Raw genomic sequence first — 27,709 nt, 5'->3', positions numbered from 1 at the left:
TCAATTTTCTTTATATATTTTAGATCACCCAAAAAAATCACCCTGATATTAATGATACAATTCCAATCATTAGACAGTTAGGAAGATGGGACATTAAGGCTCAAAATGTGTTTCTAACTGAGCATTCTGACTCACTAAGACTTTTTTGTTTTGTTTTATTTTATGATGTTATTCGACTGACAAATTGAACGTCTAAGTTTATTCCTTCAAGGCCCCAGCTGTTGGCCACCAGCTTTATGCGACCTCACAAAACCCTGTGAGTCATGTCAACATTTGGTGAAAATTGCTGTCACTGGGTCCTGCCACAAATTTGATTTAAAAAAATAAAATAAAATAAATAAATGTGTTAATAATAATAATATTAATCTTTTTTGAACCCTCACCATTTGCTTCCTCAGTGTTGCATTTTGACTGATGCATGTTTGAGTAATCCTGTTTTGTCCTGCATAAAGTGTGAGTGCTTATGAAATTTCTGTTTTCAACTAGCTCTATATTTCCACCCACTTCTCTTTACTTACTTCAGCTTATTCACAAATGATTCAAACTCAAGGTCATGCATGGAGTGCTTAGAAATGCCAAACGACCATCTTTCAACATAATAAACACATAAATGAAATCCGCTGCTTGTTATGGTGGAATGACACTATGAAGAAGCAGGACTTTCACCTCTGCAGTTTTGAAAACACGATGCACAAAATGTAAACTTGGCAGCTATATATCTTAAAGGTACAAGGTATAAAAACTAACTTTTGTGCGCTTTAAGTCATGTTATAATGCCGTTACCTTATCAAAAACATACCTGGAGTTGTATTTTCTTTCATTCACCCATTTGTGTAATCCTTTATTATTAGTCTGTCTATATCATCAAAGCTCAAAATGCTCTGTTCCACCTTGTGATGTCATTTAGTGGTAGTTAACAGCTACCTTTTACATTTATTTCAGTACAGATTGGCAATTCCATGGCTAAAATCATCCAAATGTTTCTAGTGAAGGAGTATGAAGTTTAAAAACACAATGGTGCACTTCCTGTATTACCACATGACATCACAAGGTGGAATAGAGTTTTTTCTGTTGAAGAGAAGAACTCATCCTAAAATGCAGGATTTGTGTGTTAAACGTGTGTGAATGAAACAAAACACAACTCCAGGTATGTTTTTGATGAGGAAACAACATTATAACAGGTCACAAAATAGCACAATATGGGCCCAACTAAAATCATATTTGTCTTCCAAAAACAAAAAAAAATAAAACATTGTTAATGGCATTTCATAATCTTGCTTAGATCCACTATTACCCATTTATAGTTGCCTCTCCTCTGTGATTACTTCACAAAATGTTGTACAACTTTGTCCCCACACAGATAAGACTCCAGTAGCACAAGACGTTTTAATTAGTTCCTCTCCGATCTGATATCCCTCGCCTGCTACCTGCCGCAGATGTGAGCCATTCCAATCCATCTGCATCTGCACACTTAAATACCTCTATTTAACAAATGACATAATTGCATAAAGACTTGGATATAATTTAAGTTACGCAACTCGTACATCACTCCTGTCCTCCTGGTGGGATTCAATATTTTATTCATTATCAAACTTCATTTTCCTCCATCATTTCTACATTAGGATGAATAAAACAAGCGCTCCCCTCACCTGGCTCATTACAGATCCTATCATTTAATGCAGCCTCGAAATGACTTGGGCCTAAAGGTAGATCTGAATGGGTTTAGAAGGAGGATTATAGAATGGTCGCACTTTTTTCCTTTCTTTTTTTTTCAAGTTTTTTTTTTTTTTTCATTCACGGGAGCGCAAAGCCAATGAGTTCACACAAGAGATAATTAGCTAAAGCAACTCTTTAATAGGTGCTGGTAATTTGGCACCGCTGGCACTACTGCGAATGACAACTCAATTTGGACTGCTTTTAGCGAGACAAGTGCAGAGGAGAAGGCATGCTGGTACTGTGTCGAAATGTAGTATCAAAAGGTTTAAAAGTGGGTTCGATAAGGTTTCAAAGGCTGGATCTAGCAAGAAACATTATCTCAACAAACAGTGTTCAGAATACCTAATTTTCCTTGTGGGTGTAGACCAAAATTTATAGATTGGAAGTTCACAACTGCTTTGGAATGTTTAAGTGCTTCTAAACAGTTCCCAGAGTTTTTGTTAAATTAACTTAAACCTTAATCCAGTCTTTACTGTGATTTGGGTAAAAGAAACAAGAATAAAGCCAGTACATTCTGTTTAATTCTACTCATTTGTATCACATGCATCTCCCAAATTTTTGTATCATTCAGAACAAAATATGTAACTTCTTATACTTTGTTAATTCTATAGAAATCTCCACTGTTTCCCAGTCTTATACGTTATTATTATTTATTTTTTTCCTTTTTTTTTTTTTGTTGTTTGTACGCCATTTTGACCCAAACGAACCATGCATCTCTCTGATTGGTTAATCCACCTGTCAATCACGTCTATTTGTAATCGGGGAGACAGGATCTGGCTCCAGACTCACACATCTTTGTAAAGTTTTGTCATATTGGCTGACCTTGCAACATACGGAATATTGACAATGGCTTATGGCAGCTGACGTGTTTATTTATTTATTTTATTTTATTTTTTTCAGTCCAGTATACCACGCTCAAATGCAGGAGACAGATGAAGACAAAATGGCCGACAATTTAGCAGAATTCAAACCTATTAAAGCTCTGAATTCTTATAAATGACCAAAAGGTTAAGACTGATTAGATTTTTTTTTTTCCTTTATTTGTGGGGTTTAGGCAATACCAGAATCACAATGACTCACAATAAATGCCCAATCATGGTTTTCAAATGTGAAATAAAGCACTGCACTAGACAAACACTATTACTATCGGGTGCCTGTGGGGTCAGTTCAGTTCAAGGCATTTGTCACTTGCCGCAGTAAACCTTTCGTAAAGTGATTTGAAGTTAGCTCAACATATGGCACAACACCTCCAAGACTTTTAAAACAATTAAACCCTTAGTGGGGCTGGTTTAGTGGTGATACCAGATGATGGAGAGACTGTCGCGGAAGATATATTTGTTTTTCTGTCGTTATCTCTTCCTCTCTTCACTCCTCTCTGCTGCGATACGGCCTGTTTATGCTGTTGGTTCAGAGCTGCTGCAGTCCGCCACGCCTGCCAAACGCTCGTCTCAAAATGCTACAAACTTAAGCTATTTTTAACCATTTCTCCTCTTATTCTTTCTGAGGACCTTGTTTTACCTTGATCAAACTCTGGCATGGACCTGCAACATAACGTACTTGGGCTAATGGAAGGTTTATTCCTGCCAGCGGTGGAAGAAGGACTCAATTTTGTTACTTGAGTAAAAGTATAGATATTAGAGCAAAAAAAAAATACTCAAGTAAAAGTGTCACATGAAAAAATCTACTTATTAAAAATCTCCTAAGTAAAAGTATTAGTACCGTAAAAATGTACTTAACGAGTAAAAAGTAAGTATTTCACGCTGATTTTGAGACCTAATAAAGACGTATGATTCAGATGTAATGATTTTGCTAAAGATTTGTGCTCAGTTTTGTTCAACTGAAACAACTGAATCATCTTTTTTTAGCTGTTTGCTCAAACTACAAATGTGTTAAAAATAAATCCCTCTGCCTTTCCAGCAGGTCTCAAACAATAATGAAAAAAAAAATTGTTATTTTTCAGTCCGTCAGTTCAAAAATGTAGTAAGAAAGTAGAAGGTACAGATAAATGTTCTTAAATGTAACAAAGCAAAATTAAAAAGTATACCTAAAATACTTAAATATACTTAAATAAATATACTTAAATACTTTACTACTTTTACTTTGATACGCTCTAGCACTGATTCCTGCTTGTAATACATTGTGCCATAAGTAGTAAGGTCTTCAGTGATTCCCAATCTTGGGTTCTGGTTCTGGATTTGGATTCTAAATCAGAGCGCCCCACAAGAGAATATTATAATGATATGTTTTGCTAATCTAGACAAAAGTATAAAGGACTTTCAACATGTACACTTACCCTGCTTCCTTTAATTAATAATACATTTGCTCAGATGCTCAAAATTTCATTCATAAATTTCATGTGCAATCCATTATTCACTACACTTGGAGATGGTAAGAGATACTATTGTTGCCACAGCTGACCTGGGGTAGACTTATAAAAGCGAGGCTGCCAATCTGAGCCAGTGGATCATTGGCGATCATCTCATGTTCTTAGCTACATGAACATTCTGAGGAAAGCAGTAACATCTCAGTGGATAGACGTAGGTGGTGGATTGATATGCAGTGCGCCTTCAATGTAAAATATCACTACAATTTGTGCAAAAGCCTTTGTTAAGTATAGCAGGTTTAGTCCTAGTTTGATATTTTCTTTAGTCCAGATTCAGCCCCGCTTGATGTCTCGGGAAGTTCTTGTGCTGTGCCTGTCCTCCGAGCTCCTCACTGCTTGCGCTGCTGTAAACCATGGGGACTGTGGTAGCGTCCATGCAGAGTGGCAGACACAGACCAGTGCTCTGTCTAATGAGCAGACTGTCGACGGTCGCCATGGGAACACCGCTCCTGCCCCGCACCCCCCTCCCCCCAAACAGTTTATCAACTCATTATGCACCAAAAGTTACTCCCCAACAAAACAAAGTCAAGAATTAGCGCAGCAAATTCAGCTGAGAGCAATGATGTCACCCTAAAAGAGGAGCAGGAGATAGAATAGACCTATAAGAGCAATTCAATTAAACCAATTATCAGCTACATGTATTTTCCAGCAAACAGGTGTATTTACATAGCCCATAAAGGAAATGTGAGCGTGAATGCTAGTCTGCTAATAAAACAACAAAGGCAAGCACAATTAGCTTAAAAGTGTAAAGTAAAGGTCAAAGTAAATCTTAAAAATGGGGTATTATGGAGAATAATTTTTTTAAACTCTCTACAAAGCTGTAACATTCTCTCATCCAAAATATGCCTGAAGAGGTTTTAGATGTCACCCATGCATGTTTCAGTAATTAGAGAGATTAAGTAGCGATCTCTCCCGAGCCCTATTTGAACCCTCCTTACGGTTAGCTGTAAATTCTGCCTAGCGCTCAGCTCGCAATCCTACGTCACCCGTGCTCCCACACAACAATTCTCCATAAAAAAATCATGATACAAAACTTTACACAACAAGCGTGATGCGATGTGCAGTAGTTTTATGTATCGGGGTTGTGATAGCGCTATAAATGGGGAGTGACTTAGCACAGAGAGCAAAGCAGGGGAGACTTAAAGCATCAAAAATGAAAGTGAAACCGATAAGTGTTAATATGTTGTTTTCGATGAGTAAGCCATTTTTCAACAAGAAAAAGTAGCACGGTGCTCTAAATATGTAATGTGTTAGCAGTTAATACCCCACAGAAGTAAAACACCCCCTTTAATTACATTTTAAAACAAATCGCTAATGTAATCACGCCTGCAATACAACTCAGCCCTACAGGTGAGTTAACTGCCCAATAAAATTACCTCAAGGGCTTCATGGCTTCGTCTGTAAAGCGCTAGGATTAACAGTATAGGCTGGTGCTATGCTGGACTTGACTTACGGGCGAAAATTCTCCTATTTTTAGTGTGTAATTATCCCTGGACCCGATGGAGCAGATAGTGTCATCTTTACTTTACGAAGTTAATGTGGAGCGCGTTCATGCTGATTTTACAGATATTCAGAGCAGACACACAGCTCCAGGCCTAGAGTCAATATGAGATGTTTGCTCAAGCTATCCACTAGACCTGGATACATACTAGTGGAATGATTAAGTCATTGTTCGGTCCTGTTTCGTTTTTTGGAGCTGGTTTAAGCTTGGTTTACTTGAGTCTTGGGTTAGTTTGAGTTTGGACTTTAAATTTGGGGTGTGGTTGGGCTTATTTAGTCCTGGTTTAGTCCGACCAACACAGTCCTAGTTGTTCTAGAGTGCAGGCTAGGCGAGGTGTTCATGTTTTTCTTTTGTTTGTAGAGGTTCTCTTGTTCGTAGAGCTTGTTGTAATTCCTTCTTTTAGACCTGGTTTAGTTCTGATTGAGACAAGGGTTTATATACACATAAACCTGTTTTCCTAACCTGTTCTTTTGCATGAAGAAGAGGCGCAGAGGCACGGGAATCGTTCTGTGGATCTTTATTGTGCAGTCGGGTTAAAGGCAGCGTACAGCAAAATTTGAAGCGGAGTCTAACGCGCAGTCTAACGCGGAGTCTAACGCGGAGTCTAACGCGGAGTCTAACGCGGAGTCTAACGCGGAGTCTAACGCGGAGTCTAACGCGGAGTCTAACGCGCAGTCTAACGCGCAGTCTAACGCGGAGTCTAACGCGCAGTCTAACGCGCAGTCTAACGCACAGTCCTTTTTTTTTTCTAGTTTGGTTTAGTCCTGGTTCACTCACAGGAGCCAGACAAGTCAATACAAACTGGATCTTGAATATCTCTGAATATATCTCTATATTATGCACCACCATGTCTATTGCATCTGTCTGTACATATTTATAATTCACATCAAATGCACTAATAATGATGATGAAGATGAGGATGAAGAATATGATGCAGGCCCTATAAAACTGAGTTGAACCAGCACAACAGACCACAACCTCCCAGAGCACTGCAGGCTTTCAAAATTCCCTGTTCCCAAAGATGCTTTATGAAATATTGATTTATATTGCTCACTGCCCAAAAATTTTATTAGGGCAGCAATGGGAAGGATTTTGTATGTTGTTTGAAAGCACTAGCCAACTATCAGAACAATGATGGTCAAGTTTCATTCAAATTCAAATTTTTGGTCAAATTTTATGCATTTTAAACTGGACTTAATCTGCAATAGTGTAAGTCCTATTTGATTTAATTTTTTATACTTATACTTTATACTGCTGTGTCATTGTTGCTGAAAGCCAAAAACAAACAAAAAAAAGTAATTGAAGATGTGTCCTGGTTTGAGCCTGACGTAGACTTGGTTTGGTCCTGTTCTAGTTCTGGTTTAGTCCTGGTCTAGTCTATGTTTACTCCCACTTTAGTCTCAATTAATGTACCTCAAAACTTTACAAGTACAGTAACCATGCTAGTTTATCCTCATTTTGGAAAACTCCTGTCTTCTTCTTTGCTTTGACTTTGCACTGACCGCTACACCTCCACTCTCATTGCCCCACTCTTTCTCCTCCATCTCTCTCTCTCTCCTCCCTTTCTCTCTCGTCTTCTCGTTTTGGACGGAGGATTGGCAGGCCTCATTTGTGTCATCTGCCCTGCTCCGAACCGGCTGGACGTCCCGAGATAAGGCTCCCAAATACCGTCCCAAACCTGGCTCTGTGCCCATCACAGCTCTCACTCTGCAGCCAATATCCCCCCTGTCAGTCAGTTATAGTCCGGACCACGCAGGCCAGCTTGTTTGTAAATCTCCTTTGTGGTTTTTTAATATAGTTTTTCAGAGCTGCCTGTGAAATCGGCTCAAATTGGAGTCCAAAGACAGCGCCTCCTGAGCTGGAGTAAGCGGATGGAAATTTGGATTTTGAATAATTTATTTCTTTAAAAAATTGAATTGAAATGAAAAACATCAACATCTCCATTGATCATAATAATAAGAGGATCTGGAATATGTTGAGGCAAACCAAGCACAATTTTTTATAAAAATATCAGTAATAACATTATTATTATTATTATTATTATTATTATTATTATTATTGTTGTTATTATTATTATTGTTATTATTATTATAGTTGATATTATTTTTTATTAGTATTATTTGTAGTATTATTAGTATTATGATTATATTTTATTACATATTTTATATAAATTAAATAATTATTCAAGACCAAAAAATGTTGCCTCTGTCTTTTATTATTACCTAGAATAAGTAGAGTATTTTTAAAAAAAGTAAGTTTATTTTATATTTATTTATTTTACAAATCCTTTCAGTTCAGTATAAACTTTAAATAAGTTAAATAACAAAAATGTAAATTATATATATATATATATATATATATATATATATATATATATATATATATATATATATATATATATATATATATAATTTGTTAATTTGAAGTGAAAAAAATGGTTTATTCTTCAGTGAAACTACAACAAAAATACACTAAATGTGCCAAATACGATCTAATGGTCATATTTTGAAGAGCGTGTTCATCCAGCCGTGCCCCACAAGTATAGCCTTGTTTCTCTGTCTTCACATGTATATATGTCTCCTTACCACATGAGTGATAGAGGATCGATGCAGTCAGAGTCAGGTGGCGTGGCTGTGATTGATGTAAATAAAATGAGCTGCCATTAGAAAAAAAAAAAAAACAACAACGTGGAGGCCCCTTCACCCCCCATCATCATTGGGGCTTTCCTCTCTCAGTAGGCCCGGGACAGTGTGCGGAGTCAGCAGGCTGTCAGGGCTGAGGGATGGACAGCTCCAGTGGGACGAGGGGGCGTGGTGGGGGGGGGTTAGGGGAAGGGAGTTTGAGTGGGGTGAGACTGGGAGAGAGAGAGGAGTGAGCTTGGGTGTGGCTTGGTGGAGGAGTGTGGTAGCCGACAGACGAGAGATGGATTAAATGTAAGTTTCTATAAAGGGACTATGCAATTATACATATCGTTTTCTGATGATTAATTCATACGTTTACTTTACATTTACTTATTTATATTCAGTTTATTCACTTTTTTTATTCTGCAGGGTTGCCAAACAGTTAGCTAATAGGATAGATTTGTTACTGTCATTCTTTCACTTGTTTTATGTAATGAGACAAGGGCTAAGCTAATTTTAGAAAGCTACCAGGCTACAATTTTTACATTTATGTCTGATGAAAAATCCCGACTAGTTTAGATTCCATTTTATTTCTCCCAAATTCTCAAATAAAAAGATGTCAGAAATTACCTTTCATCCATGATACCTGGTGTAATTGTAAACTAAAAACCATTTACTCAGCCAATTATCTCTGTCAAAGTAAATGAACCTCTTTTCGATCTTGCGCATTTATCCGAGTGTGAGTGTTTGTGCAGCACGTTGCAGGTGTCAGACGCTTTAGTGAGAAAGTGTAATAAAAGCTTGTTGAGGAGGGATTAGATTTCTCCACCAGGGATCGGAGGAGGGATATTACTGTAGCAGACAGGTGCGCTTTGCCTCAGTCCTCTGCTGCAGGCTCCTTTTGAATAACTCTGCTCCTTATTAAACCAAGGAGACACAAATCTGCTTATAGACCGCAGCAGTTTGATACGCAGACACTTTTTTCATATAGGCTTTTTACGTATATTTGTTATACGTATGGCAATAACAGGATGTACACATGTACTGCTTTAGGACCTTCATTACAAAGTAGTGTTACCAGTTGTGGCAGTAACAGCAGCAGAAGTACTAGGTGTTATAGTACAGATGTCATACACAGAAAGCTATTGATTACATGCTATTTTCAATCCAAAATTAACATACAGTACAGTAATTATGATTGTATTTTAATCTAATACCTCTGAACTTAAAGGAACTGTCTGTAGGCTGCGCTTGTACAGGTTTAAAGGAACTGTACATGCTCTCAGTGTTCTATAAAAGATATTACAAGCACAACTGATCTTGTGTTGCCAGTGCCTCCAAGTTTATTTCATTCTCAGTATATAGACCGCACGTAATGCAACAGCAGAGGCTTGCACTGATTTATGATTTGCTGCAGGTCCCGTGGTTTAGGTAGTGAGGATTTAGATCAGAGCGAGTCCTTCTAGGTCTAAACCAACTGGATCATGTGAGTTTCATTCTGCTTTGTGATGGATAATTGTCTTGAGAACCTAAAACACCAAGTTATTACATATGGTTCCTTTAATAATTTATATTCACAACTCGCTAATTATGTTAACAAAAAATAATTTCCCACAAAAATGTTATAGCAAACTCAGTAATTAGCCCAATGTAAGTAGCATTTATAATAGTGAAGTAAGTATGGTACTGAAGCTTTCACCCAAGAATATAAATACTGCTCCATCTCCATCCTCCTGGCCATTTGTGCCCCTTTAAAACTATATTCTTCACATTGTATTAACCAACATGCAGGCTTTTCTGACTTTGTTCTCGTCGTTTCACACAAACCCTCACCATATGTGTCCAGCTGTCCCCAGCAGTCTTCCCAAAGTCATGGTGTAAGCAGAATATGGTGATGAATGAGGAGAGGATAGAGCAGGCCCAGAGCTGTCCGAACTGTCAAAGGCTAGACTGGTTTCCCCACAAAACACGATTCAATCACAGGACAAGATGGAACTGAGGGGGAGAGCTGGGGGTGGAGAGCAGGAACGGTGGTGGTAGTACTGGTAGTGGTAGTGGTGGTAATAGTAGTGGTAGTGGTAGTGGTGGTAATAGTAGTGGTGGTAGTAGTGGTGGTAGTAATAGTGATGATTGTAGTAGTAGTAGTGTTGGTAGTGGTAGTAGTAGTGGTGGTGGTGGTAGTAGTAGAAGTAGTGTTGGTAGTGGTAGTGGTAGTAGTGCTGGTAGTAGTAGTTTGGAAAACCTATTTGTTCAGGTTTATATTTTCAATACTGCAAATGTTGTTATTATTACAACACTTTACAACTACACTATTTACAGCATTAATAAAACATGAACAAATAGTTTATTAAGAATGATTCAACCTTATCTTAGGGTCAACCAAGCCTGAATAATTTGAATTATAAACTATTCAGATCAAATAAATAACAATATATTTTTCAGAAGATGTGTTATATGGAATAATTTAACTATTTCTCACACTTCTAATCATGGTAGTAAGTATAGAAATATTATAGAAGTACAATCTAGTGATAATTAAGGACTAGTTTAAATGGTATCTGACATAAACCGCACCATATAAAATTAGCTGTGGAGATGAAACAGATATGATAGAATTATACAAGGAGCGGTATAAAAGTAGTATTAAGAGTAGCATTACTTCGGCACAAAGACACCAGACTGTTTTTTTCACAAATACATTTCAATCCAAAGTTGACAGACAGGCCCTCTATAGCGCTGTATTTGGGAGATTGGCTAGAGCAGGCAGCAGACATGGAGCTGTCAGCAGGTGGACATCAGCAGCTCAGAAATGGGAACGTCTAAATTTAACCGAGCTAAGAATACTTTTGGAAATGCAATTGTTTAAATGGGTTCTGACAGATGCTTTGGTCCGATCCTCAAATAACAGGCCGGATCTCTGTCTTTAAAGTAGTATAGTGTGAAATAAAACTGACTGTTTCTGCCTAATGTGTATAAAAAAGCATTGAAAATAGCACTCTCTCTTACTAAATGTAGATTTTTATTGTAACTAGCACTGCAAATCATATTTTGAATAAGTTAAATGTAAAATGCACATGAAGCGATTTTAGTAAAACATAGAAATGGAAGGTAAAAATAATATAAAGTAAATATATATATATATGACCATGTAAGACTTGACCATACGTGAAACTTAAATAAGGTATTATTTATATAAAGCTACTTTTTTTAATTCAATTGTGTGTGCTGGTAAAAATGCCGTGAAAATTATTATAGTAAACATGGTTATTGAGACGTGTTTCATCAAAATCTTCACAATATATTATTTTTTGTTTACTCTCCTTTAATAATGCATAAGGTTTTGTGAAAGCTTATGAATGCCCTTCGTCAGGTTCTTTACGATAACAGGGTAATGATGGTTTAAAATATCCGTGTTTATGATCAGTTTGAAGGTTACCCCCCAAATGTTCCCAGTCCATCAGCTGTAACAGTGCACACCTGGGTCTAAAGCAGGATGAGTGCAGAGATTGACCCGGCTCAGCGCTGCCTCGTGTGGGGAGCCAGGGAGATTTGTAAAGCTGCAGGAAAGCCGTCAGATCAATTCTGACATTTAGACCCAAACCAGAGGAAACACTGAGAGAGGGAACAGTGTGAGGGGAGACAATGCAGACCTGTGTGTGCCATTGACTCTTGGATATATCTAGTTATTTATGACTAAGACTATATGGCTTAACATGAAGGCAAAGCCGAAGAGCCCAAGTTAACTAAAGCAAATTGATGAAAGCTGTGTTTCAGATTAAAATGTAATGAAATGTAGTCGTTCAAATAGCTTATTCACACCAAATTTGTTCTCAGTATAACACAGATTTGAAGAGGTAGGTTTTTTTTTTTTTCTTCAAAAAACTTTGTGTGAGAGTGAGTAGCGTTAGTGCCTGGGCGTGCTGCTGCAGACGTGTGCTGTCCATTATGTGCGCTGACATTCTTTGTGAAGGACACTGGCATGGGGCCAGGCCTCACTTGGCCGGCCCAGCCGTTTAATTGAAAGCGTAAAAGAAGTTTCTTTGGGCACAAAAGCCCTTATGTGGGCTTTGTCGCAATTAGATTGAGCAGAAAGGCCCTGAACCTGATAAAGGGGATTAGGACAAATGTCTTGTGGATATAATGTGGAGTGTGGAGGACGTGTTAGAAAAGGCTGAGCCGGCGTGGAGCGGCTGACAGCCCCACACAACAGTGATTAATGCAGCGGTCAAAAGCCCAGCTTAAAACCCCATTTCACAACAAGAGCCTTTTCTGTACTGTTAACTCTGCTCTCATACAGTACCGTTTCTGTACTGTTAACTCTGCTCTTATACAGAACCTGAGCACAGGCCTCCAGAGACACCACCACACAGGTCTAACAGCTTAACTTACTTTAGGTCTAACTTCAGGACATTTAAAACAGTATCTTTGTTCTCTTTGCTTTAGATGAAGACTGGTTTTAGACAAACATTTAGCTCTGTTTGTATTCATAATGTTCCAAATGCTTAAGTATTAACACAATGTTAACAGAATTTAATTGTTACATTTGTCATTGGTGCCTTGACACACTGAATGTGTCTTTTACCTTCAGACTTAGTCTACCTTCCCATCTCCTTCCTCACATTCTTCTCCCACAATGCCTTTGGACAGCACAAGACACTATCTAAGAGTGAGTGTGACATGAACCCACTTTACCTCGACACACTTTCCTCACTGTGGGCTGTTTCAAGGTATACTCAGCTTATTCTCAGCTCCATCACGGCCCTGTCCTCGATACAAGCACCTGAAAATATCCAACCCAACGGAGCACACTATGCCTATGTCACATCTCAGTACTTTTGCATAATATTACAATACTCAACAACTTATAAACTTGTATGATTTCTTAAACTGCATATTTTGTTGAAAAAATTTGTCATTTCTAACCTGAATGCAATGCTCCTCTGCTGTCTTGTTTTTTGCAGGTTATGTCAGGGTGTGTCACTCTTGATGCTGAGCTCTGAATGTCGCTGATGTGGCCACACTGCCCTCTGGGTGATGGTACAAGAACTGCATGCACAAACTGTACTGTGCAAAGTAACTATGCTATAAGAATACCATTGTTTTAAATCAAACAGCAGGTATGTAATTTGTTTTGTGTGTGCTGATGTTCCTGAGCCTATTACCAGACTGCATTCATGTCTGTTTTACTTAAATGTTTATCATTCTTTCATTTTATTTTTGCTATATTTGAGCAAAAAAAGTATTTGTTTAATCATGGCATTGCAACTTTTTCATCAAATGTATTAACAGCATTTTGCAGGTGTATATAGTTCTTTGTAATGTCTCGGGTGATTGGGTGAGGCGGGTCAGCTGGTGTTGTGAATCAGGCCGCTGCACATTCACACACGGCTTCTTCATAACACCAGGGTCTCTCCACACCACGCACTGCTCACAGAGGATGAATAAATGTAAATGTTATATTTAGAAAGTGATGATGTCATACTCCTAAATCGGGAGTAAGGGACAGTTTTTCCTATTACATTTTACTTTGACATGAAATATCTAAAAGGTGAATTCACAAATGTTGAACTTGATAATTTGTATTAATGACTAGACCCCAGACTCACTATATCATGATAATAATCTGCATTTTAACAATATTAATTTTAGCTTTTATTTGCCTGTAGAATGTTGTGACGTCAACAGAAACCCAGCAATACAACTGTACATTTTTATAGCCGTTATATGGATGTTAAAACAGCTAAACTACATCTATAAATGTTCATATGCATGTTTATACAAAATAAATTTCAATAAAATGTATGAAAATAATATATGTGTTTGGTCTGTTATTAACACTCCCCAAATGACAGATTCACACTGGTTTTGTTGCATTGTTCTGTATTTAGGACATTTAGAATAGGCATCCATTGTGTACTTCATGCTAAATATAACTGTTTGCATTTGAAAAACAAACCTGGTATAGAAATGAAATAGTCTTTTGAAAATCAGTAGCAGATTCATCAGATATTATGTTGAGATGTTGAGATATCGAGGTTCCTGCCAGGAAGCATCACACACTCTTTTTGATCTGGGCTACCTCATGTAGGTAGGCGATGAATAACTTGGTTCCCTCGATATAGTTGTATCTGAAATCAAAAGAAACTGTGTTAATAATGTGTTTCTGCTATGTATAAAAAGACAAATTTGCCTTTTAGGAAATATTTACAAGACACATTTATGTAGAAAGTCAGTTCATGTCAGTCATAAGATGGCATACTATTTACAACACTTTTACATTTATCTGTTTTTCTCACAAACAAGGATCAACTATAGGTTAGTTTTTCTTTTCCTCAGTTCAATGGGATGGTAAAGGCTCTGTGGTAAGAGTGCTCGGCAAGACAAGCCAGTGGTTACAATGCATGTGTCTTATGCATTTCTATTAACAACTAAATAAACAAAGAACACTGACAATTTCTTAAACACAGTCTACGTTTCAGATTAACAACATCTGTAGGCAAAAGTGAGGGTGAAAATGGAAGAAATTGGACTTATGGTCAAAAATTTAAATTGAGAAGGTTTGGCAAATGATAAACACTCAGATACTTGTAAGTGATACCAGAGGCTTTAAGGCATTTATAATTTGCCTACTTAATAGAAAATTAACCTAAATTAAACATTAATCACCTTTGATGTATGAAAAATCATGCTATTTAGGCTTTACAGGACAATAGATTACTGAAAGTTGAGTTTACAGTGGCGTTTTATTGTACCTAAAACATCACATCCTTCACCACAAATTATAATTTTTGTGAAGCTCAATTACAATTTTGAGGCAAAAATGTATATATCTAAATTTTCTATCTTTTTATTTGTGAAACAAATGAACTGACACATTAACTAAGACAAATTGTTGCTTATTTTTTGTCATAAAGATTTAAAACCCTCAGCATTTAGATCTGATGTCAGTTAGTCGTTAAAACAGCATATGGTCTATTTCAATTTGCCTCCGAGCGGCTCCATGCTGGAATTTGATTGTGATGATATAGCATTTTAAGGGGTCTATCAACATTTGAGGTTGGCTGTTGTGAAGGTCGAATTGTGAAAATGAACATCGATGAACATTTGCGTAAATCTTGGGATGGTTAGCACTGCACCTGCTCATCTTCTCGTTCTGGGAGTGCAGGCCGTCGTCAAATCCTCCGATGGGCAGCATGATGATGCTTTTCCCTGTCACATCCTGGAACGTGCGAGCAACGGGGATGGTCCCGCCCTCACGGATCAGGTCTGGGTCCACGTTAAAAACTGGAGAGAAGATATACTTAAAAACTACTATCAAGAATTGACAAGCAAAATAAACATAATAATTGATATAGAGCAGTGGTTTGCAAACTGTGCTATGTGAGCTTGTTCTGGAGGTACACGGACTCCTCATCAGTTCTAGTGGTAACCTAAAGGTGCACTGTGTAACTTTTCCAGTAAAGGGTCTCTTACCTGCTTGTGTCCATAGAGATATTGTTTATCTGGAAAGCTTCAATGTATCATTCTCACATTTATTCATTCACATGTGCTTCTCTTGCTCAAAAATAACTTGAAAACCACATGTTCGCCTCTCCACAGACCTAACCTGTAACTTTGCCTCGTCACATACTTGTATCCATGGAGAAAGGTAAGTTTATGCCATACTGTGAAACATTCAAGGCAAAGCAATAATATCTCCAAGAAGATGACGAACCCTCCACCAGAAAAGTCTCAGTAATTAGCGGTGTAGTTCATACTGGTGGTGTATTTTATTGTTTGTCTGGAATATTCCTAAGTATGGCATTATTATTGTACCTATTTTGCATGTATTAATTTGCATGTGCTTTTATTGCTCAAAAGTAGCTTGAAAAACATTCTTACTGTGAGCGGTGTAGCTTTTCCACAGATCTAACCTGCAACTTTGCCTCATCACATGCTTGTAATGTATGTTTAATGCCATACTGTGAAACATTCAAGGCAGAACAGAAAAGTTACATAACGCACCTTCAAGTTAGTCTTAGTAATCAGTGGCGTGGTCCATATTTCTGACCTGGTTTGTCCCTATTTTAGACGTGTTATCCAACTGTTATAATTGGATCAAGTCTAAATGTTTTGTTAAATGGTTATTGGGGTGAAAAGTTTGAGAACAACCGACATAGGACACATAACGGCTTTAGAGTGATTGTAAAATTGAGCTCTTTGGCCGGTGATATGGAATGATGGTGCATATAAAAAGGGTGTTTTAATGCTAAGATATAAAATAAATATTATGATATATTAGTACAAGCTGTGCAACTTAGCTTTGCATAATAGGGAGCATACACCGTTCTGAAGCTGCGACCTTGTGGGAAATATCTTTAATGTTTGTAATTAAACTGCAGCATAAAAACCATGTGATGTGAACCTCTTTTGACTGCAGCTTTCCCAGCCTGATACAGCTCGTGTTTAGTGTCAGCAAGCCAAGGCTTAGCTCCAATCACCATGGTGACCTTCAGCTTGTTAGGACTCTTCCTCTTGGCAAACACAGAGTGGAGGTAGTCTGTCACCTACAACATAATCACAACATGAAATTTATGTGAGAGAAAATAACAACTCAACCATTATTCCTGTATTTCCTATCTTGTCCAAACCTCCTGTTACTTCGCCGTTGTTATGGGCTAACCACGTAACCAAGCTATGTCGCTGTATTAATCAATGCACACTCTCTCTCCTACTACAATCTCTAAAGTAGGGTTGTCAGAAGTATTACAAATCTGATACTGATTGATACCAAAACTAGTATCAAAGCTAGATACTCATTTGCGCAGGTATCAATACTGAGAAAGTCACATTCACAGCACAGAAATAATGATTTAGAGCTGTATCAGAGCAAGTATAAGACCACATAGACTAGAATACACCTATGGACTACTATGGAACCTACTTGTACGACTGAGCGATTACACAGATATATGGCGACATGGTAACATAAGTGAACGTACTATTATTTAATGTTGAAAATTACATTCTCTTGTTTAGATAAAGAGTGTTTTATAGTATCATCATGGAATCAATTTTTATTGAGTATATTTCTTAGTATAGAAATCGAGTTTGAAATTTTAGTATCAGGACAGCACTACTCTCTAGAGCAGTAGTGTCCAAACTTTTTTTCATTAAGGCTCACATATAAAAACACAGACAAAGCTGAGGGCCGACTGAGGGCCATAGACTGGTCGCCAATACAGTGAATACTTCAAATCTGTGTTATTATTACAAGTTAGACTGAACCACTAGACCTTTATTCATGCTTACATCCTCAATGGGACACATTAAATATTTGATATGGGCTTGTTAAAATAGATTTTCAGAAATTTACAGTTAAAAAAGTACTGTTTAAGGTAATATAGGCCAATTCACCTGGAAGCTTGAGGGCCAAGAAAAATTGGCCCGGGCCATAGTTTGGGCATACCTGCTCTAGAGCAACTAGAAAACATGCACAATGGGTAAAACCTTCCAGCTAAGGTAATCCTGACCGAGTGTTGCTTAAGATCTGGAGATGGGTCCCCTGCATCACCCACTGCTCCTGACACATTGCCCCAGTGGCACTGAAGGATGGGTCAAATGCACAAATGTACAAACTTCCCTACTGTTTGAGCTTCTCCTTGTTTAAATAAAGTAGTATGAAAGTGACCTGCTTCTTGACAACGGCAGGATCCATGTCAGGGACTTGTCTGATTGAAAATTTTGCCGTGACTTTAGCGGGAATGACAGTTTTTGTGCCAGGGTCAGAGAAGGCGCCCTCAATCCCGTGGATGCTGACTGTCGGGTGGCGCCACCTGTGGGCCAATAAATCTACCTAAAAACAGAAAAAATAAAACAAAGTAATCATCAACAAAAGACAAAGACAAAATATTATGGCCAGGAAACCTAAACACAAATGACTTATGCATTAAAACGGAATAAAAAGCAACATCGCAACATAACCTGTGATAGAAGCAAGATAATTGATACAAGTGAACAGCATTCTTGAAACAGGGTAATGTCTCTTACTAAATGGTTAAGATGCCATAGATAGATCACTACAACACAGAATTCTGACAAATAGCGTTGTTGAATTCTATTAGGGTTTCATATTTTATCATATTTAGATTATCAGTCTTATTTCTTGTTTCAGTATACGGTTTAATTGAAGATAAAATATAGTAGGGATGCACGATAATAACAGCCCCGGGTCAGAGGCAGAGAGCAGAGGACGCACATCCCCGGGTCAGAGAGCAGAGGACGCACACATGGAGCAGCTGGGTCAGTGGCTGCTTTGAGCTTGTGTCACTCAAAGTCCATCTCGTGTTAAAGCAGACCACAGTAGACCTGCCCCGTTCCCTCTGTGCTGCACAAAGCATGCATGAAACCCAGAGCAACCCAGAGAATATGGCTTATCTGAAGAATATTGTTAATAATAAGGAAAATCACAAAATAAGACAGCGTTTACATTGTGGGAAGAAGAATTAATGCAGAACTGTATGAAACATTACAAGGACATAGGAAGTCTATAATGAATTTATATTGAGCTTATGAGCAAAATACAACCCAGTACTGTTACTTCATATTTGTAAATGTCTTGTACTTATTATATGTTTTCCTACTATCGATTGAAAATTCCATTATCGTGCATCACTAAACTATAGTAAGGGCTGATATCGGTCATTTGTGCAGCCCAGACACCTTAATGTGCGAAAACTCAATTGAAATTTTAATTGAAATTTGAACTGAAATGTAACTAAATTATAAAAATGAAAGAAAGCATTGCAAATATTAAATAAAATAACCAAGTCTAGCTCAATATCTGGAGATGGGTCCCCTGCGGTTTCTTTACGAGGGCAGGGTCCATGTCAGAGACTTGTTTGATTGAAAACTTGCCCGTGACTAGCAGGGATGACAGTTTTTATTGGGATATAGGCCATCTGGGCAGCTCGGAGTCTGAATTTGAATTTTGAACTGAAAATGAACTCAATTATAGAAGTGAAAGAAAGCATTGGGAAGCGGAATAATAAAATGCATTCTTTTCTGCTTTCAAAATTGTAATTCAGGCACAATTTCAGTTATATTATATGCAGTTTGTAGTAACACAGATATCATACTCACCTTATTATTGTACATGAGGTGGCTGACTCCTATCTTGCTCTTGTAGTGGTCAAAGTCAAACTGGATGTCCTGGTACATTTTCCACTCCTCGTCTGTGAGAGGGGCCACAGCCTCCCTTATCCCCGGAATGAGGATTTTACCACTGGGGCTGATCAAAGTGTCTGCAGCGGGAAGTCAGGATAAAAACAGTTCATTTTTTTGTACTTTGCATAATTAACGTAAGATTAAGATTTGTTAGATTTATGAGATTAGGTTTCCAAAATTAACTTGGAGCGAAGGAGGGCATAGCTTTTTGGATAAGACCCCCACCTACGCAGAGTGGAGCTGAAGGGATTAAGGATTATTAAAGAGTTTGGTAAGTGTGTTGGCCTAATATGTGTTCATTTAATTCCTCTGCTTTTCCGAGTGGCTCCGACTCCCTGCCACGCATCAGATTAGGTTAGGAAGCATAGAGGGATGTAGTAGTTTTAGTGCCAAGTTTGAGGTACAGGGTAAAATCAAATTGGGTTTTTGAATGGAAAAAAGATTTAGAATTTGCGAGGTTTTATTTGGCTTTCGTGAGAGGAGAAGACAATTATTGTCTTCATCAAAGTTCTAACAAAATTTCTAACTGCTAATTGGAGCTGAGTTCAACACTTTGGAGAAATTGAGAAAGATAATTTTTTTTATGTTACATAGCAAAGATTTATTTTCAGGAAATTGAACACCATTTTGTTTTTACTAATAAAAATCTGCATATATGAGGAAAAAACTGTTTTTATTTATTGTTATATTGCCCAGACTTGCTCTACCTCATTAACTACTACTGTTACAACTAATGAGATTGCAAGTACCACTACAATTGACAAGTCCGCATTGATATCTCTGGAGGAATATGCATCTCTGTGATTGGCTAATCCACCTGTCAATCACACCCATCTGAACGCGGGAAAATGCAACGATGACCAGACTCACATCTTTGTAAAGTATTGGACAAGTGTATATTCTGTATCTTCTCGTGTGTTGCATTTTCTGCCATACTTAGCCAACTTATTATTGAAATACTAACGTCTACCTCATTCATTAACTTGTATAATTTCTTTGGTTTATTCTTAAAGGGTCATGGGTGATACGGGGTACAACCTGGACACTAATAATAAGACACAGCTTTAAAATAAATTAATTGTACTAGGAGAGTCTTTATGACAAAATCAATGGTCAGTCTCACCTAAAATGCCAATAAGATCGATCATTGGCTCTATAACGGTTCCTCCGTACACTCCAGAGTGCAGGTCCTGTCTCGGTCCCTCAACCTGCACCAAAAACAACCTCACAGTGAACCGTCCAGACTGATTTTATAAATAGAATTATGAATTATTTTCACTCTTTCGTCTGACCTCTGCAAAGAAGTAGCAGTTCCCCCTGGTTCCGTATGTGAGCGCTGGTCTTTTGCTGAGCCATCCGCAGTCCGAGATGACGATGAAGTCCACGTCGCTGAAGAAAGTGTCTCTCTGAGCTAGAATCATAGCGTCCAGACCGTTGGATCCGGTCTCCTCCATGCCTTCGATCACAAATTTCACATTCACCGGCAACTCCTAAAAACAGCAGGATTTCATTAGATTGTATGGTCCTTTCAGCTACTGTGATACTGCACCATAGCACATCTGTCCGGGATAATGTTATGCAGCTGCTTATAGTTGTCTAATATCTGCCTACTATTTGCTTTTTTGTCACTCTTCAAAACATACCATAATACAGAATCAAGAGTGGGATAGTGTCAGGCAGTTGGTTTCCCATGATTCTTAGCAACAATGTGCTTGATTGGATGAAAAGAAGGTGACCCTGTCCGTAGGTTCAGTACTAAAAGGTTTTTATTCTGCACTCTTCTGTTTTAATGTTAATTTTATGATGATTAATTGTGATTATTTATGTTTTGATTTTTGTGATTTGAATGTCCTTCTTTTTCTGTAAAGCACATTGAACTACTTTGTGTATGAATTGTGCTATACAAATAAACTTGCCTTGCCTAATTATTACCCAAGAAAATACTACATAAAATGAATAGATTATATTTTACTGTCAGTTCTTTTTTTTTTTTTCTATTTAGCTGCTGCGATGTAAAGAGCATTTATCTTGACAAGAATAAATAAAAAATCAGGTACAGATTTAAGATATAGATTTGTCTGTATTAAGATATTTATGTGGATTTTTAAAAATGTATTTATTTTGTCCAGTTGACAGATTTTACTTTGGCTTTTATTATGTATCAGACCTGGACGACTGAGGGATTACACAGACATCTTTGCGTGTGCGTGTTAACATTTTTGCCTGTGCATAAAAGACAACACATAGAGCTAAACATTTGTGAAAAAGTAATATAGCTAATATCTTTTGTACATAGCTTGTTTTTACACAACTAATTGTTAGAGAAATAAGACTATAGTATCACTGTTCATTGTAAAACCATTATTCATTTTCTGAATAGACCTCATGAAAGAGTGATTTATGCAGTATTGCTCTGCATTGTAATTTTTCAATTTTGTAGTTTCTCACCATATTGAGGGCCTGGTAAGCCTCCACAGCATGGATCCAGGCCAAAACGGGAGCTTTGTTGTCTGAGGCTCCTCTTCCATACAGGTTACCTACAGGTAGAAACACATCATCATACATTATTATTAATTTCTAGTTACACAGTTGCTTAACAAATAGGTGCTGTACTAATTTAGTTCTTTACTATTTTAATACCAGTAACATTTAGAAAGGCAAACTAAGTAAAGTGTATTTTCCCAAGAACACAACAACAGTAGTCTATTGCTGGAAGGTAGGAGAGATTGAACAACCTAATTTTATGCTAGAGTCTAATCATTTCTAACAACTAAATCACTGCTTTTATGCCCAAATACGTGTAGGTTTTGAATAGGTTTTCCAAACTTACAACATTATTATAGGAATATTTTAGGCTCCAAATGGCAGCCATTTTCACCATATTTGCTTTTCTAGTGCTATAATGTCATATTGGATAATGTCATAGAGAGGTTTAGCATTAAAAGTGGTCTTGAGCTTAAGGCATATTTTAGTGCCAGTATCTCAAAAGAGGCTCATACTTTTATACATGACATTTTCAAATGTGAAATGTGATATAAAATATGACAACCATTATGGCTGCCATAAATCAAATAGTGATGGCATCTCTATTGAGTGAGGGAGCAGGAGGAGGCATGAAATTGTGGCTATTTTTGATTCATCTCCATTTGAACATCTTCCCTCTGTGTTACTGAAATATTTACAAACTGATGAGTAGAATTACAATTTGTACTCAGTGAATGTAATTTGTTGATATCACTAGACAATTACTATACATTTCTGGTACAGTGTGTTGATCTATTTGTTTGTTTTTTTTCTTCTGTTTGTAACTAGATCAGTGTCTCTCATACATTTTACACCAGATACCATTAAAAAAAGATTGGGCTTTCAGAGATCTACCACCAAATCTAAATCAAGTATAGAACAGGCTTTTTCCAGGTGTAATCTAAGGCCAAACCAGGTCTAAAATCAGACTAAATCATTTCACTGAACTAGTCCGTGTTGTTCCTATCATATATAGTGTGAAATGATAGTTGCAGAGTTGTTACCGTCAATCTCGGTGAGGTTGTAGGGTTCAGTTCTCCAGCCATCCTCGAGCTTGGCTGGTTGGACGTCCACATGTCCATAGATGCACACAGTGTGTTTCTGAGAGTCGTTCCCAAAATGAGCTGTCACCACTTTGGGCAGAGCTAGAGGCTGACCACCAGGGAGCTGCGGTAAACAAAGGCTTGAGGTTTAGACAGCTGCTTAATATTAAAGGCATTTCTATACCATTGCAGAGGAGTGTATGGTAAGAGAAACCACCTCAGATGCTTTGAACAAACATAAAGAACATATCTTATTTTTAAAACTTTGAAAGAGAAGAAAAAAAATACACATAGTTAATATAGGACCATTTTTGATAAATTTACCCAAAATGTATGTTTTGAAATGACTACAAACGTAATTACTGTATGCAGCACTAGAACTACTCTGCATAATAAAAGTGTAATAAGGAAAAAAATATCAATAGAAGTTATTTTTAGACATCCACAACAGTTTTTTTTTTACTACTAACTCATAATTTATAAAGGAGCAGTGTAATTACAGTAAAGCTTCATGTCTTTCCTTTAAGCAGTTGGTTGGCCTAAACAAAATATTTGATTTAAGGTTGATGTTAAAAGTGCAACTATCAGTCTATGTCTACTCAAAATGTATTTAAAAAAAAAAAAAAAAAAGCGCAAGTAAAATCTGTGTGTTTGGTACAGCAGGAAAACATCACCACACACAAAACTACCTTAACCCTGACATTATAAGGTCAGAAATTGTTGTTTTTACTTTTCAGTCTTCCAGATATATCTGTTTGTATTGTATCCACTAATTACCGGCGTGAAACTGCAGAGGGCGCCTTGTTCTTTGACCCCAAAACACACATACGTCTAATGATTTTGGAAATGGCTTTGATGTGGGTCTATAATGAGCAGCCTGCTTTAATCTGGATGCCTCTGCCAGCTTTTTGAAGTTGCCACCGCTGTCCTCCCCGTGCATGCTTTACCTTAGCCTACAGTGAGTAAAGGGAGGATATATGTTCCAATTACGCCCATGGGTGGGATGGGGGGGGTGGGGGTGGGGGGGAATACTGACTTCTTGTTCTCCAATGTCCACCATCACCACATTGCCTCCCATCTCCCTCAGTTTTTCAGCAGTTACATCCATCATTCGGTGCAGATCAGGCCTTTTTAGGATGTTGCTGGAGTCACTCTCAATAGCTACCCAGTCCCGCAGAGCCTAGAAACATACATTTATCAAATATACATCAAAAACAAATCAGACAGTTTTAACCAATATGCCTGAAGTCAAGTTCATTTCAGGACATGTCTGGAAGAAGCTTTGTTATAGCTCCACTACTGCTGCATTTTATTTGAGAGGCACATGTGTCTTCAAAAGTGGAGAAGAGATCAACATTGCCCTCATGTGGTAAATTTTGATAAGGCTCAGTGTAGACAGTATTCTTTGGTCTATGTGCATTCTTGTTGTTTTTATAATCACAACTAACACTTATCTTGAATATTATTACTAGGCAATCTACTATGCCAAAATGGTGAAAAGAAAACGTCATTATGTCCTAGAAACTACATCTGATATATGGAATTTTAAGCCCCTTTGTAAGTAATCCCTAAAGGCATGTACCAGTATTTGCATTGCTACAAATTTGCACATTATCATCTGGAAAACTAAACTCTTGAGGACAATATTATACGATATTATACAACAATATTATAAGTTATTTCAGAACTTATAAACCCTAAAATTTCGAGTCTCATTTAAAGGAATCAGATTTCTTTGCGTTACCTCGACATATTCTTCCTGATGGCTGTCTATGTACAGTGCCAGATCTGAGTACTGGAAAGCATCAACAAAAGAGAGGACCAACAGGAGAGAGGCCACACAGAGGAGAGCCATCTGGAGACAAAGTCATACAGAGGATTACAGTACAAGGATTTGATTAATGACAACAACTGCAAAAGAATTGGCAAGTACAACTAATTAACCAGAAGAAGAGATCCTAATTTAATACTATGCTTTTCCTCAGTATCAAGTAGCCTAACAGATATGCTCAGTAATAAAAAGTATTAATGATTAGTTGGTAAAAAAGTAACAGAACAATGTAACTAATGTAATGTAATACTTCACCTTGAGTTGTGTCTTGATGTGACAGTTTCCACACTCAGGAAAACTGTGTTCCTCGTTTGTTCCTCGGGGCCTTATAAGCTCTCCCTACCTCCCCTCTTGTACGGGTCACTTGGTCAAAAATTTCTGGGCCAATGCCAAAAGGGCTGACCATTAAAGTTTACTGAACTTGCTATAGATAAAAAGAGTCCAGCGTTTTCTGACGAAACACCCAAACTCTATATCTGGACTCTTACCCCCAAAAGCCAATATAGTATGCTACTTGTGTAACACTGTAGGCTCTAAGACAAATCCCCTGTTGTGAGGAACAGAATTGTTCTTGTAGTATTTTCAGCTGGCCCAAAGTCATTTATAATGTAAACAAATGAAAAACAGCAAGGGACATGTCGATGGAAGTGCATCCTGGTGGAGGTTTGTGGGGTAGGGTCCTCTGGGTGGAGGTCTGCAGCCAGACTCTCTTGCGGCTGAGAATTCCCACAGAAACTAAGTGCATCAGCTGAATGCACTTAGTTTCTGAGTTTTTGAGATTGTGGATTATTGTTGCACACAGGGATGTACACATTAACAAGGATAGAAGAAAGCCTGAACCTTTTACCGGACTTACAAAGCTCCAGATTGACGATAGAAATGGATTTCTGCAGCTAAGCGGGCTAACAGCTATTCAAACTGGACATTAATTAAGTTATGAATGTTTGTTTTTTTGTTTTGTTTTTTTAACCATAGTCTCATAACGATTCAATAACTGTATGTTTGTGTATTGTCGATTAGCATTGTAGTCTGTTAATTAGACAGGGTAGTTTAAAGAGAAACAATACAAATTCTTTTTGCTGAACACTAATCATTTTCTTAACATTATTTGACTGCTTAGAAATGTTGATTGTAGAAAATAAAATCACAAACTAAAGCTAAATCAATGTTTTTTGTTTGTTTATTACATTGACATGATTGACATGACATTACTCGGCTACAACATCAGTTAGTTAGAGCACATCAGTTTCACACACTTAAAACTGTCAGTATTAGTAAACTTTATAGGTAAATGGCTTTATAATATATATTTTTCATAAACATCTACAGGGAACCTTTTTGATTATATAAGGTGAATTGTAAACCAAATGTCCCGATATTACAGAATTATGGCAAAATCTATGCTTAAATCACACCTGTGGCAAGGGCCACTAATGTTTAAAATTAGTTTAGATAAATCATTGTCTTTGATTTCATTTAATGACAAAAAAGTCTAAGAGCAGACTTGGTGCCATTCTTCTTCTTCTTTCACTTTCGGCAGGCTAGACGCCTCCAGGCATATTACTTCCTTTCTTTGGGTGATTTTAGTGCTGCAGTAGTGAAGATCAGCTCAAATCGGAAATTAGTGGTAAATAAATTCCAAAGCTGATGCCGTGACTTCATCTATATGATTGTCTGGACCAAGAAGAGTCTTTAATGAGATTTTTGTTATTCCGAGTTCAGTTAATCTTTTGTAGAGGCAGCCTTTTTCTACTTTATAGATTGTGCATTCTATTAAGACCTACCGTCTTCTCTCTCCCACAAGACCAAACCACTTGCTTTTTTCCAGTCAAGGCCAGGTCAGGAGCCAGGCCACAGTGGCCCAGTCTCAGCTTTGTATGACTTGCTCTATTTCTTTCCCAGCTGATGTCCCCCCCTTTACATGTTCCTGAAGTGAAAGAGAGTGATAGTATCTCCCTCTCCTTTCTGTGTCCCACCTTTTCTGCCACTGATGTAACATCTTCCGTGTTACCACAATCTTGCTTTAAAGCTTGGCAACTGAATGTGCAACCTCATTGCCAGCCACTCCGACAGTGCTATCATATAGCTCTTTTGACTGGAATACAAATTTCAAAGGTCAGGTCAGGCAGAACACGCTGCACTCCTGTCTGCAGAGCCATTAGAGCAGAAGCTGAATCAGAACAAATTAAAGCCTGCTGAGGTCCAATTTTGCCCACACATTCTAATACAAGACTGGAACTTTAGTGGTAAATACAGACACATTATCTGGAAGCAGGTAGCCTTGGCTCAAGCCAACCTCAGGAATGTGCACAGCAAAAACAGCTCTGATGTTGTTAGGATCAGAGCTGCTTTTGCTGTGTGCATCAGTATATCAGTATAAGTGCCCATCCCAGTGTTTTGGTTACTTCTTTGACCACATATATTGGGCTTTGCTTCTCCTTGAGGATGTTCAGTCTATTTCTGGATCTGGGGGCAATCATGGAGGAACAGGAACAGGGCCACACCACTCTTGGAGACATATCCAAACCAAATTCAGGGGACTCAGCCCATGCCCTTTTAACAAACGTCCTTCTCCTCCTCCCCCTCTGTCTCCCAACTCTCCTCCAGCAGATGCTTCACAGGGTTACACTGTTCCTGGCTCTGCATTCTTCCAGCATGCAGAAGGCTTAGCTTTTCTCGTCTCAGACTCAGGGGCATCGATACACAGATGCACTCCCATATGCTAAACATTCACAGTCAAGCAAAAGAACAAACCATTACTTGATATATCATTAGTGGTGTTTTTATCTGCACCCCAACTGCTTCCTGAAGGCAACGCATTACATTTACAATTTTATCAAATTTATTTAGGGTCTTATCTACGTGACCTTTCTATGTTAACCTTTC

At 37.8% G+C, this 27,709-nt stretch overlaps 1 protein-coding gene across 1 annotated transcript; it reads right to left on the bottom strand.

The window, feature by feature from the left end:
- Positions 1-14,084: 14,084 nt before the first annotated feature.
- Positions 14,085-25,176, bottom strand: cndp1 (carnosine dipeptidase 1). The gene is made up of 12 exons (XM_033981048.2): positions 25,079-25,176; positions 24,737-24,847; positions 24,029-24,172; positions 22,954-23,116; positions 21,875-21,963; positions 20,719-20,916; positions 20,550-20,634; positions 19,343-19,503; positions 17,892-18,056; positions 16,626-16,767; positions 15,358-15,505; positions 14,085-14,349 (listed from the first exon to the last, which is right to left on the bottom strand). Exons 2-12 carry the CDS (start codon positions 24,845-24,847, stop codon positions 14,274-14,276), a joined length of 1,482 nt encoding a protein of 493 aa, XP_033836939.1. The 5' UTR covers positions 25,079-25,176; the 3' UTR covers positions 14,085-14,273.
- Positions 25,177-27,709: the final 2,533 nt, after the last annotated feature.

This window comes from Periophthalmus magnuspinnatus, chromosome 16, assembly GCF_009829125.3.
Source record: "Periophthalmus magnuspinnatus isolate fPerMag1 chromosome 16, fPerMag1.2.pri, whole genome shotgun sequence".
In the NCBI taxonomy this organism is placed as follows: domain Eukaryota; kingdom Metazoa; phylum Chordata; class Actinopteri; order Gobiiformes; family Gobiidae; genus Periophthalmus; species Periophthalmus magnuspinnatus.
Note: the sequence above shows the minus strand (reverse complement) of the source record. Positions and strands in the feature narration are given on the sequence as shown.